Consider the following 13,660-nt stretch of genomic DNA (forward strand, 5'->3'; position numbering starts at 1 on the left):
AAGGTGTCTTCCCCCTGTAACTATCTATTTTATTCAACGACAGAGAGGACACCGCAGGTCAGCTTGCCACTTGCATACTCGGTGCCTGCACCAATATACATACTTATACATGGCTGAAGAGAAGATACTTCCATCTCTAGTCTATGCTACCTAGGGAAATGAAATATATGCGTGTTCTGTCTCTTGTTCATCTCATCTCAACCAGGTCCATATAGGCATTCAAGTTGCAGCCTGCATGAAACGAACTCTCGCTGCTAAAATTGCTATGGGCCTTAAGCTTAGTCCTTACGGAGTCGACACTGTTAGGAGTCCAGACCGGTCGGCTTGGCTCCGTTACCACTGATGATAACGTGCCGTTTCAATACATAATATTAATAGTAATAGTAATAATAATAATACTCGTACCCGAATTGCATGTCCTGTGAGATTCTGACGATACGCGAATAATAAAGCTCACTCGTTCATTCATTTCAATTATTACAAGATCAGTCCTCGATATTTCTATACAGGTCTCCCAGATCCGACTCCCACTCCATGCCTCCTTGTCAACAAGTTTTCATCGCTCCCAACCCCTCATGAAGGGGCTGTCGCAGCAGAGGAGAAGGGATACCGTAATCAAACAGCATAGTCCCCTCCAAGCAATCATGAGCTAATCCAAAGCTCCTGTAAAAGACTGTTGCCATGAGATCCAGAGGGTATCATTAAGACGGGGCGGGGAGAGTGAAGAGAATGTTGTGAGCCACGCTGCGGGTGCGAGCGTGGCGGTCATTGCTAAAACCTTAACCGCATTCTCCGACGAGGCAAGTATGCCAAGGTGCACAGACTCCCAAGTGCGTCAAATGTTCACGTCGTTCTTCATTTCATAGCGGTCATGGTCAAGCCCCGAGCGGCACCAACGGCGGCCGAGACCGGCGTCGACGACCGCGTCGGTGCGGCGCTACGGTTATGCGCCATGTGCGCCCTGACAAGATGTCCGGCAGCAAGTGCAGAGCACAAGCTCAGCTCTCCCGCAAGAACAGCAGCGGCGACGATCCGAGCAAGCTGGCGAGCATTGTCACCCGGATTCGTGGGGTGAGAGCCACGGACGCCAAGCAGGTCAAGCATGGCCGACTGTCCTTCGAGAATGGTGCCACCACCGATGGTTCCAACTTCGATGGAAGGCATCGACACGGCAATTTGGAGGTTGCCATTGATGCTGCAAGAAGTCAATTTGTCAGCATAAGAGTCCAGGAGTAACATAGGGTGTGGAACCGGCAAAGTGGGACGGCTTACTTTCTCATGGTTGTGATACAGTTGCTGCTCTCAACGTTCTGCGCGGGATCCTGTCCCGTCGCCAAGAAGATGGCAGTGACAATGTTCGAGGCATGCGCATTGAATCCACCAACGCTTCCAGCCATAGCACTTCCGATCAGGTTCTTGCTGGTGTTCAGCTCAACAAGCGCGTCCACATCACTCTTGAGCACGTTACGAACAACGTCACCAGGGATGATAGCCTCTGCGACAACAGACTTGCCACGGCCGTCAATCCAATTGATAGCGGCAGCCTTCTTGTCAGTACAGAAGTTTCCAGAAACAGAGATCGTGGCCATGTCGTCAAAACCGCACTCAGTGGCCATGATATGAAGGGCCTTTTCAACACCCTTGGAGATCATGTTCATACCCATAGCATCACCCGTCGTCGTCTTGAATCGAATGTACAGATATGTACCGGCAAGGGCAGTCTTCAGGTGCTGAAGACGAGCGAACCGACTGGTCGAGTTGAAAGCGGCAGTAAGAATACTTCGGCCCTCTTCAGAATCAATCCAAACTTTGGCAGCAGCCGCACGCGCAAGTGTGGGGAAACCAACACAAGGACCACGAGTCATACCATCGCCGGTGAGAACAGTCACCGCGCCACCACCGGCGTTGATGGCCTTGGCACCTCGGCTGGCACTGGCAACTAACACACCCTCAGTGGTGGCCATGGGGATAAAGTAGCTTTGGCCATCGATGGTCAGAGGACCGGCAACTCCGAGGGGCAAGGGCAAGTAACCAATGACATTCTCGCAGCAAGCACCATGGACCAGCGCATAGTTGTAATCCTTGTAGGGGAGCTTTGAGCTTTCCAAAGAGCTGGTGACGGCGGAGGTAGCAGGGGTACGAGCAACGACTGATCGGCGAATCTTGACAGCTCTGGTGAAAGCATCCACACGGCTCAGAAGCTCTTCGTTCTCCATAGTCTTCTCCAACGCATAACCGGGAATCTTGCCACGCAAGGAAAGCTCAATAAGTTCTTCATCAGTCATGTAGGCAGCTCGCTTGGCTTTTAACAGCTCCTCGCACTCCTCCGGGCTCCGCTTGGGTGCATCAGGATTCAGATCGATCTTGGGGTATTCCTTCTTGGGCTCGATCACGGCTTCTTGGGGGGCGGTAGGAGCAGTCTCGGGTTCCTTGATACTCCACCGGGCGGCATTGAACAAATAACCGTTCAGGATGATGCTCAGAGTCAACGCAGCAATGATCCATTTACTGATGATCGGATCTTCGATGCTCTTCAGAAGGCTCTCAATGACTCTTCCGCCAAAGGCATCAAGGAACTGGTCAGCGTACTCAATATCAAAGGTACGTTGCTCTCCTGGCGCGGCGTAGTGCACAGAAGGGTATTCGAGTTTGTACTTGATGGGGGGGACGACAGTCACAACGGTTTCCATCATCTGGCTCTTGGCAGAGACATAGACCGAGTCAAGGCCGTTCTCAGCGACCTTGAAAGGATCGATTGGCGTAGGGGCGAAAACGTTGGAGACGCGGGACAGGATAGGCAGTCCAACACTCTGGGTTGAGTTGCGGAAGGGGATGGCGGACAGGTTAACCACGTTGATCAGGACGAAACCACCAACCATCAGGATCTTGAATCGCCGGACACTGTCTGATCTGAGCTTCCGGCCGAAAACGCTAGTCTCATTGCTGCTATCGGATCCAGTCTGGGGCCAATCGTTGCTCGAAGCGACATTTTCTGCCACACGGTGGGTGATTCCATCTTCCTCTAGAGCCTTGCGAAGAGTAATGTGGCGCTTGATACGGGTGATCTCAAGCTTGATGCAGAGAATTGTGGTGTAGAAGGTGAAGAGCAGAACGCAGTCGAAGAAAAGAATCCATGCCGCGAGGAAGCAGAACTGTCTCAGCCCACCCTGGACTCCAGAAGAGGCACCAGCAACAAGGATGGCAATTTCAATGCAGTAGTCACGGATGATGTCGAAACCTTGTTCCTTGATTGCAATCTGAATGGAATCTTGAATGGATTTGGTTGTGCTCGAGGCCCGACCGGAGCCAGTTCTGGACACTTGCCGCTTGTTGTCCACCGCCGCGTTGAGAACAGCTCTGGTCAGAAGGATGGGTTTTTCAAAGCCAATGGTGACAACCAGAAATGGAAGGCCTTCAGACAGCAAGAGAACGTTGATCGGGACTCCAAGCTTTGTGGTTACCAGAAGACCAAACAGAAAGGCGAATGCGCCCGAGAATAGGACAGTCGCGGCCAGCCAAAATTTCGAACCCAAACGGCGCATCGAGAAGAAAAGGGAGACAAAGCTAAGATGCATCGAGAGATAACCCAGAGTCATGATTACAATGTCAATTGTTTCGGCGTGCTACGGAAATTAGCAAATCTCTCAGCAAAACCTATGTGTAGGCTCCAAAAACGTACCTTGACCAGATCAACGAAAGAACCCCATGCATCTGTCAACCAAAGCTTGATAGCGCTTCCCGAGCCGTAGGCGGGGCCACGAGCAGCCCGCATGATCCATTTCTTTTGTTCTCCGTCGACTCCGTCAGCTGAGGAGTCGGGAATCTCCTGCACTGACTTCAGGAACTGGTGGACCTGACCGAATGGAAGAGTGAAAGCGAGAGACGAATCGTGGGAGAACGGAGAGAACAGGTTCGGGGTATCCGGCACTGGCTGAGCAGAAGCATTCGACGGAATTGGCACTTCTGCGGCGACAGGGGCAATCGAAGATGACTTGGACAAGGAATCCGAGAAAATGAAGGTGGTCAACGCGAGATGGTGGGCAGCCTAGGCGATTGGCGGTTAGTCAAACTAGGGATCGCTAGTACCAAGAGGTCTAGAAAGGAGGTCATACTGTAAAATCCTGATCGGCCGAAGCGTCCTCGACCTGCCATTTCCAAGATGTACTCTCTCCCAATCGGAGACTCCGACTGCCCTGGAGTAAGGTATCCACATCCACTTGACCGGCAATGCTTCGAGAATTCCGGACACTGTCGAAAAGACTTCCTTCAAGAAGACCGACATAGGTTGTACTGGCGAGCAACGCAATGACCACAATGGTGTGGATGGGGTGCTGGCAGGCATGGCTGGAAATAGATTGCAGAGCGCCGGTGACCTGACGCTTCAACCACCCCGGCTGAGCATCGCTATCTGCGTCCGCCGAGCGAAACTTCCTTGTGATGAGAGAAGTCGCCATTATGATGTGCAGAGAGAGGGATGAATTGAGACAGGCGGTGTAGGCCTCGGTTTAAAGGGAAGGTGACCGTCCACAGGGTGAACCCCTGCAGGATATTACCGCCTCGTACTGTCTCAATTTCGCGCACAAAACGTCGCTCAATGAAGGCCGAATGATGTCAAAAAATTCAATTTCGCGAAGAAGACGGTGACATGAGTTGGAAAACTGGGGAAATCGGGAAGTTTGGTGGAGGGACGACTCTAGATGGAAGACGACGACATTCGATGCGGTCAGCTTAAATTAATTTTCCAAGATACCAAGTCCAGACAGAGAGAACGTAGATATATCTCAGGAAGATCATGGAGGTAGCTTACCCACAGGTTGAACAGGAGTTGGATTGACTCCAGAAAGACCAATTCGAGTCTTCGGTAACTCCTTTTTTTTTTGTCTTTTCTTCTTTACCTTCCTGTTCTTCCCTTGCCTATCTCTTTGGCCTTCGATTCCCCCCTGAGATTGGAGTGAAAGGGCGAACTGTGGCTCGCGAAGGAATTAAGTAATTCCGACTTGAATTTTGCGGCCTAAAGCACCGCCACAAGCACCGTGGATCACTGCAGCTGCGTGTTCCAGGCTCCTGGGTTTATAAAAAAAAAAAAAAAAAGAAGAAGAAGAAGAAACCACTAAACGAAGATCCCAGCGAGGTTGAACTCGACAGTACAGTTAGATTTCTGGAGCGAAAACTGGAGTGTGATGAACACAGGAAAGAGAAAAGAGCGGAAGAGCAGAAAAGAACAATAATAAGGGAGTGGGGGAGACCCAAGTACTAGATAGACCCAAGTACTTTAGTCAAAGAAAAATAATCCAACGCTGGGGGCCTGGGCTGATTTGGTATTATTATTATTATTGACTACTATTAGACTAGGGAGTGACTAGTCATGCTTAGTAGATACTTGATCCTTTGGATAAAGACACCAAGATCACCTTCCAATTTTTCTGGGTTTGTGGTTGTTGGAAATTTGATTAGAGCATCACCACTCAGTCATAAACCAGGTGTCTGGTAGAGATGATCCAGGATGTCATTGACACTCCCCGTATGATTGTAACTTTACCCAGCCAGCACCAACCATCAGATTGTTGATCGAAAGCAATCATCCAAATACCATGGAAGTCCATGCATGGGCTACTACCTTACTTTACTGTAGAATCCTAGTATGTACAGATACCTTAGTAGGCACTATTAGGCACCCTACAGTGTCCTCTTATCAGTAAGACCAAAGGACAATAATATTCCGAACATAACCACCTGGATTCTAATAGCTGCTGGGACCAGTTGGTAGGTTATGAGCTCCACTTATCAGGAAACTGACCTCCAGTTTCTCGAGTGATGGTTGATGATTACGTAGATATCGAGTATCCAGAGAGATGCTCTATATCGCCAGAAGAATGATTGATAAAAACCAATAACAATGACTGTTGTCTGAGGATGTTGACACTGAGGTTGCGAAGTAGCTGGTCTTATCTATATCGACCCTCCCAAGTCGGTATATATATATGCACCAGTATGGCTCTTCCAGTCTTCCAGAGGCCGATGTGCATGTTGTTATGCAAGGATATATACTTCAGTACCAATGGGTATGATACTGATGGGGTTTTAACTGCACCTCCAAGGTATCCTATGGCCACAAAGTCCTGCTGATTGCAACATGGTTGATATTCCCTTCATTGCCACAGTCCTTACATGCCGCTATCTTCCTGGAAAACCAATTGATTGATGACCTTCTCCTTCTCCTTTCCCCCTATGCAGAACTCCAAATCCTGATCCCCAACTGAATGTACACTGTAAGTACGCAATGTCTTATGGAAAGCAAAATCTCTTCTTTTCAGAACATCATCCTTCCGAATTGCGTCCCCACATCTTTCGACGAGGGCTTGTTTTCCAATAACAGTCAGCAATACGAAAAACTTCATCTGTATCCCAGCGCTGGTGGACCGCAAACTCAACCCATCGTAACTGAACCTTTTATGTAATTCCTGGGCTTACAGTATCATCCAAGTGATCCCGCATGCCCAGATCAGGCAATATGCTCGCACTTGGCTTCGGTTATTCTTCCTCTTCTTCTCCCGTAGTGGAACGGCCAAGCTGGTAGAGTGGACACTGGACGAAAAAAGCCAGGGCCATTAAGGATTCCTGATCCGCCGGAGATAACACGATACCCACTTCTTTGATCTAATCAATCAGTACAATGTCTCTAGGATCTCTAAGAGATTGTTTTATGCCAGGCAAAAAGCTCCGGTAGCGGTTCACTTTCTCGGTATTTTGGGGGCTCAGAATCAGAGCTGTTGCTGGAGTCCGGAGGAATCCGGATGGTCAAGTGTCCTGAAGAAATTTTTTAACCCGGTTCTGTTCTCCAGGAAGGGGTCGTTTCAGAACATGCAGAAACCATTCCGACATGTCAGCTTTCTCAGCCGTGCTGAATCTGATATTTCTATGTAGTAAGATCCGAAGATAGTATCTATCCATCTTCTCTCCGGAGAATAAGCCGTGAAAGTGCCCGAATCGGAAATTTCCGAGAAGAGGAGGAATTTTCGGTAATGAGGGAGGTCCGCTCGAGAAATTGATCACAAGGAAAGCAACCTCAGAGAAAGCAGACAAAGATCACTTTCGATGAGTAAAGGGGAGCTAGTCTTGTGTTCCTCCGGTTATCCCTTGAATGGTGTTTCTGTGCTCTGTATACTACGGAGTGGATCGATGAACTACGGAGTAAGTGATCCATCTAGGATGCTTGCAGAAACGTATCCGTACACAACCACAGTGTATATTCTCGTGTAATAAGGTATTCGAACTCGTGGATGAGTCGATTTATACCGTAGAGAGAGTATATATTTGGCAAGCGCTGGGCTGTTGGAGTGGCTAGGTTGGCTGTTAGTGCACATAGCGCCCATCTGCTGTTTTATATAAACGTGCATGGAGGACCACAGGCGTCACTCAACCAGCAAAGAGTCAGCCATCGATTTGTCTAAATATTACTAGTATCTACGACATACCATGCGAAAGAGACTCAAAGTTGTTCTGGTATGTCTGTCAGCGGTACTGGTGTCCCTTCAATCTTGACAGACGGATGGTAAGCGCCGTATCGGGAAGCTTGAAGCCAATCGGCAGTTTTCCTCCCTTGTATTTCGTGCAGCTCTGCAACATCCTCACAGATCTTCAAACACGCGATGGGCAACATAGGTAGTCCCCTGATGTCATTACGCGCTGTTACTATTTGGGGATTGAATATATCCTCAAGGACATGAGAAACACCATGCTGCTTGATTCTATTTGGTTCCTAACATTTCTCAGAGCAGTGGATAGTAGCCTCCATAACCCGGCAACTCATCTACTGGAATGTCTGCATCACCCGATCTGGTACCAACACCTGCCTGAGAGAGAGCATAGAATGTTCAATTGATTGGCCTCAAGGTTCTCTTCAGACAACGAGCCTGCTGTTTTCTTTAGCGCCGTGCAAAAAAACAAAAAAAAAAAATGAGCTCTCTCTCTGTCCTCTCATTGACATTGCTCTATTGATTCAGAACCCACCCAGGTGTTTCGAACGAAGACTTGCAATAATGGCTATTGTATCTGGTGATTCTAGACAGAGTACAAAGACTATTAGAAGAAGGAAGAAGCCATTCGAGAAGAGGGAAAAACAGGTCCCTAAGAAAACATTGTGTTTCACCGTCAATTGTCTCTTCCATTTCTCATGAATTGACCAATCCTCGTCCTATTGTCAAGAGCAGGGCTTCCAATCGTTTCAATACAGAAAGAGACCATATCTCGTCACTGTGTCTCGAGAAACATAAGAGCCAAGATCAACTTCCTGCGTAACCGAGAGAGCAATAGGCACCACATTATGAGCTTCTAAATGTAATGCCCCTCCGCTATTTTAGATGTTGACAGTCATACTGACTTCGCGCAAACAGAGCTCACTTCTTGAGGTATACTCCGCTGGTCGGCGTATGGTCATTCTTTCAAGATCTCTTTCTTTGTTAGCTTAGCGTTGGAAAAAAACACGATGAAAGCTATGCATGTCCTCTGGATGGACGCTTTGAGCTTGCTCCTCCTCACTCTCTTTGTTGTCCCTATCAGCGCCCATTCCTGGGTAGAGCAGCTCACAGTAATCGCGCCAAATGGGACTTTCGTTGGCTCCCCAGGTTTTCCGCGAGGAAATGTCCTTCGCAGTGACCCTGCCTTCAACGACAACACCATGACCTATCTGACACCGCCGAACGGCCGAGCAAACCTAAGCCAGATCCTGCCAAGCGACAAACTGTGCAAGGACACGCAGCGGAAGCAAGTCCAAACCGAAGGTAGCCCAAGACTTCAGGCAAGTCCTGGTGCTGCCATTGCTCTTCGTTTCCAGGAGAATGGCCATGTGACGCTACCTCAGAACCAGCTGGGCAAACCCCCGAACTGCGGGACAGTCTATGTGTACGGGACAACAGAGCCCAAGGAAGATGAAAAGCTCCTTGATGTTCACAAAGTCTGGAACAAGGAAGGGACTGGAGGTGACAAGCGCGGCGTTCTGCTGTCGGAGCAGAATTTTGACGATGGCCGTTGCTACCAGATCAACAGCGGTCAAATCTCGCAGCACCGCCAGTCCACGTACCCGCATGAGGCAAATCAACTCATGGGAGCTGATCTCTGGTGTCAGCAGGACACCGCACTACCTTCCAAAGTGCCGATCGGCAAACTGTACACCCTGTACTGGGTTTGGGACTGGCCTACGGCGCCGGGGGTGGATCCGGGCTTGCCAAACGGGAAACAGGAAATCTATACAACCTGCATGGACGTGGATATGGTTGACCGTCCTTTGAGCCATGTTCGTGTTCCAGCCAGCTATGTTGACGATCAATCCCTGAACAATGCTGCCATCCCGTCTCAGTTTGAAGAGATCTTTGGACAAGGAAGTTCTCCGAGCTCGTCACGTATGTCCTCAATACCACAGTCATCAATGACACCAAGTCCTGTTCCAACAGAGCTTCCGACGGTGACGGTGACCTCTTTCATAACCGCGGTGACGACAGTATATCCGAGCCCGGTGGCCTCCGAATCTATTCCAGAATTCGCGCTGACTCCCTACACCCCAGAAGTTTCCACGTCGAGCCAATCCACCACAAGTTCTTCTACCACAAGCTCTTCTACCACAAGCTCTTCTACCACAAGCTCTTCTACCACAAGTCCTTCTACCACAAGCTCCTTCATCACCGCGGTAAGGACTGTATATCAGACTCCGGTGGTATCCGAGTCCCCTCCAGGATCCATTCCAACTTCGTCCCCTCCAGAGGTTTCCACATCGAGCCAATCCACCACAAGTTCTTCTATCGCAAGCCCCTCAACCTCAAGCTCTTCCACTCGAAGCTCCTTCACACCGAGATTCGCCAGGCCAGCTCGAAGGTGGTAGGATCATGAATACCTTTTAGGTGTGCTGACGGCCGCTCTTGGGCATGATGCTGTGTTCCGAGCCGGACAGGAGCGGATCGACAGTTATCCAAGTGCTTGAGTCTTGTCATTCTGATCACAGCTGGTACTGTGTGTCTGTCGTTTTGTACCTACTGAAGTGTTTTCCTTGTTTTTAGTACATTCCTTCCTTCCTTCCATAGACAGAATAGAAACCTGCTCAGTGCAATATCGTTCCAACCATTCTTCAGTAAGCCTGCAGGCTGTGTCAAAGATTGTCCTCTGCCTGGCAACTTTAGTGTGGCTGGCACTGGGACGCTTAGATTCTATCCTATAATCCTAGCCTCCGATTCCTCGTCCCGGGGAGTTCCCAGACTCACACTATTCCATCCAGCCACGCAAGGAAGATGAGGCTTTGCATACCAGGAGCTGGGAAAGCGTCCGAAGATGTGTCAAGGTATGAAGAGTCGAAGCAAGGAGATACCCCTGCCTCAGGCATGCCATCCCAGTCTAGGAATAGATTAAGGCACCCATTCCTGAAACACGCTAGTCCGTGCATGGGGTTCATCACGTGGCTGGCCTTCTTGCGGACGAAGGAAAATCGGCGGCGACGAGGAGATCAATTTAACTAACTATCGACCTTTCTGGATGATGGTCGTTGTGGATACAAGAGACCGAATTGATCGCTGTTTCATATCCCCTCCAAGTCAGTGCACTGCTTCATCTGGAAATTATCGACTGTTGCGCGCAGCTTGATAGTTACTGTCAGGACTCCCCACCACCGAACAGAACTGCGCCTCGATGATCCAGAGTTAACGCTTTGATTTGCTTGGACTCTTCAGCGTCGAACTGTGGGCGAGATAGGGAAAAGGTAATCTCCGGCCTCCTGTTCTGGATCCATAACCAACCCATTATTCGCCGTCCCCTAATCGTGTTATTTCTTTTGATTATGACTTCCATTTATTGGGACTTGGGAGCTAGGGCCTAGCACTTTAGCACAACCACACTGTAGTAGACTACCAACTAGTCCTTCTGCTTCATCGTCCTTGCAAACCCCCTCCTCCCCTCCCCTCCCTCGTTCTCGCTGTCTCTCCCCTTCATTGCTTCTCTGCCTCCGTGTCTGTTGTTGTTATTGGTGCTCTTCTCTAATTAACCCAGGACATTGGCATAAGCTGCTATATTTAGAAGTTTCCCACCGACATCGACTCGACAGCCAGAACGCGGGACAAAATTCCTTTGGTGGCCAGAGAAGAAAGACAACCAGATTACCTTGACAGCAATCGAAGAGGTCATTGGTCGCAAATTTCCCTGAATAACTACCCCGTTTATTTCGAAGTCTCCGGCTGGGCCTGCTCCTTGTTTTCCTATTCGTCGATATATCTCTGATCGAGCAAAGAACGAGGGGTTCTTAATCTCTGCGAGATCGATAGCCGCGCACTGGACCTATCTCAGTCGTCAATTGTTGCAGCAGTCGCCTATCGCCGCCCTGGGAATATCGCGGGTGGTGGCGTCTAGTATCGTCCTTCTCGACTTGCCACTGGCGATATTGCATTGAGAACCTCGAGGTCTCTCCTCTTCCAGCCTCATTCGGTCGAATACCTGTATAGTGCTCGTAAGCAAGGAGTCCGCAAAGTGCTTCGCTGGATTGCATGCCTCTACGGCCGTCGCTCCTATAGAATCCTCCCCTTTGCCTCGGCTGGATTACTTCGCGCGGTCCTGTCTCCTAATATTCGGCGCGTTCCTTCAACCTAGCATTGATCGACTTCAACGAGTGGACGACACCATGCGCACATAGAGTCTAAACGCTTGCCTTATCACCAAACCGATCTCCATCCCCTTCACCAACAAATTTGACAACAGCATCACTTTGTTCTCTCACGGGAATTCTGCCATATCCTCGAACAGAATGGCAACCATGGCTACATCTGCGTCCCGACCACAGTCGGTGCTGAATACTCCTCCCACGACCTTGTCGGTCTTGCCGCCAATCAATACAGAGGCTCCTGGGAAGACACAGAGTGGCCAGCGGCCAACATCGTACGCGAAAGATCGTTTGTCCATGTATTCGAATGTCTCCGTAGCCTCGCAGAATTGCTCTCGTCCCGGCTCACACGTCTTTCCTATCTTCCATTCCAGCTTGCCATACGCTCTCGTTCGGGATTTTGCGTACCCGCCAACGCATCCTCTTCATTATGGGCCGCTGCCACCTCGTGCATCCGGTGTGTCCACTCCTGCAAGTGAACATCGGCGCCTCTCAGACCCTCCTGCCTCCTGGGACGCCTCCCGTGGCCAGTGGTCGTCGGGGCTGTGGGGAACGGATCCCAGTCCCGGAAATCAGCAACTACCCGCAATGTCATTCGGCGATGGGCCCCCTTATAGTGAGGACGAAGATCTACACAGCCCAGTGTTTTCAGCATCTCGACATCGGAAGAACAAATCGACGGGGACCCACTTGAACGCGCGCAGAACGAGGAGCCCTGGTCGTAGCCATCGATCTGTCGACTTTTCCGGGCAATTCGATCGGGGAACGTTGATCAGTATGAACGCGGATGGCAGCGAGACTTATTATGTCGACGAAGACGAAGATGCCGCAGACGATGGACCGGGTGGTGAATATGTTACGTATCCTGCAAGCGAGAGTCGTTATTCTCACATGGGAGGTGAATCATACAGCAACGAGCATAATCAGAAGCATGATGCAGGATTCGAATCCGAGGATGACTATTCTGGTGACCGATACTCTGGCGAGTTCCAATTCGCGGTTGGGTGTCCTGATGAGGAGATGCACGGTAAAGCGGTTGCTCTCTTCGATTTCACCCGGGAACATGAGAATGAGCTTCCTTTGACAGAGGGACAGGTCATCTTTGTCTCGTATCGACACGGTCAAGGTTGGTTAGTAGCGGAGGACCCGAAAACCGGCGAGAGCGGCCTGGTGCCGGAAGAGTTTGTGAGGTTACTTCGGGACATTGAGGGTGGCTTGACATCGCTCAGTGAGGATCCCAATCTTGATACCGAGGAGGACAACACATACCTGAGTCCAGACTCGACGGATTCAGAGCAGGCTTTAACACCAACGCAAAACGACCAACTTCCTTTAAGCTCGGACAGGGGGTCAATCCCGGTTACCAATGGCACAACAAGGGCACAAAGCCCGGTTGTGGTACCCACCGGAGGTGGTGAAGCCACTTCGAACTCGTCACATTTGATGCGCAACGGGCATGAGATCGACAGCGCCCCGCCAATTGCACAAGAGATTTCTGAGAAGCGCAAGTCCAAAAGGGAAAGCCGTATTGGCATTACGACGAAGACATGAAACATGTCCTATGCACGGCGGTCAACCCGGGCCAGATGAGCATTAGCCATGAACTATCTACCACCATTTTCTTTGTCTTGGTGGCATTCAAACGGCCGTGGTTGTACCTCTGCTCAAAGAGATTGATCGACGCTAACATCGTCCTCGTCTTCAGAATGGGCTGGATCTCTCGCCCCATACATCATCTGAAGCAGTGGTCATATTTGCTTTAATACGAGCAGAGATGTACCAACAGGACGGCTGTGCTTGCTGAGCTTCAACCTGCGGCCATTTTTCTCCATCTTTATGATAAATAGACTCCATGAGGAGTTCTACATCCAACCAACATTCCGGAGATCAGTGAATGCAAATGCATATGCGAATGCAAATGCGAGAGATTATGGAGCTTCGATCGATATCATCATCAACGGAAAAAAGGGATTTGGATTTCTTTCAATCCCGCATAATCAAACAAGCAGAAGGAGGTATTGAAGCGAA

General features: G+C 49.8%; 3 protein-coding genes across 3 annotated transcripts, besides 2 other annotated features; 2 read left to right on the forward strand and 1 right to left on the reverse strand.

The window, feature by feature from the left end:
• Positions 1–365: 365 nt before the first annotated feature.
• Positions 366–398: a microsatellite.
• A 457-nt stretch (positions 399–855) lies between these two features.
• Positions 856–4,454, reverse strand: hmg1 (HMG-CoA reductase; the record flags this gene model as incomplete). The annotated part of the gene is made up of 4 exons (XM_001272814.1): positions 856–1,195; positions 1,273–3,623; positions 3,680–4,045; positions 4,113–4,454. 4 exons carry the CDS (start codon positions 4,452–4,454, stop codon positions 856–858), a joined length of 3,399 nt encoding a protein of 1,132 aa, XP_001272815.1.
• Positions 4,455–8,485: 4,031 nt separating this feature from the next.
• ACLA_090830 (uncharacterized protein) lies at positions 8,486–9,882 on the forward strand (the record flags this gene model as incomplete). The annotated part of the gene is made up of 2 exons (XM_001272815.1): positions 8,486–9,398; positions 9,419–9,882. 2 exons carry the CDS (start codon positions 8,486–8,488, stop codon positions 9,880–9,882), a joined length of 1,377 nt encoding a protein of 458 aa, XP_001272816.1.
• Positions 9,584–9,668: a microsatellite.
• Positions 9,883–11,776: 1,894 nt separating the features above from the next.
• ACLA_090840 (adaptor protein NBP2) lies at positions 11,777–13,183 on the forward strand (the record flags this gene model as incomplete). The annotated part of the gene is made up of 1 exon (XM_001272816.1): positions 11,777–13,183. The coding sequence occupies one exon, from the start codon at positions 11,777–11,779 to the stop codon at positions 13,181–13,183; it is 1,407 nt and encodes a 468-aa protein (XP_001272817.1).
• Between the last annotated feature and the right edge of the window lie 477 nt (positions 13,184–13,660).

This window comes from Aspergillus clavatus, genomic scaffold (genome assembly GCF_000002715.2).
Source record: "Aspergillus clavatus NRRL 1 1099423829798 genomic scaffold, whole genome shotgun sequence".
NCBI classification, from domain to species: domain Eukaryota; kingdom Fungi; phylum Ascomycota; class Eurotiomycetes; order Eurotiales; family Aspergillaceae; genus Aspergillus; species Aspergillus clavatus.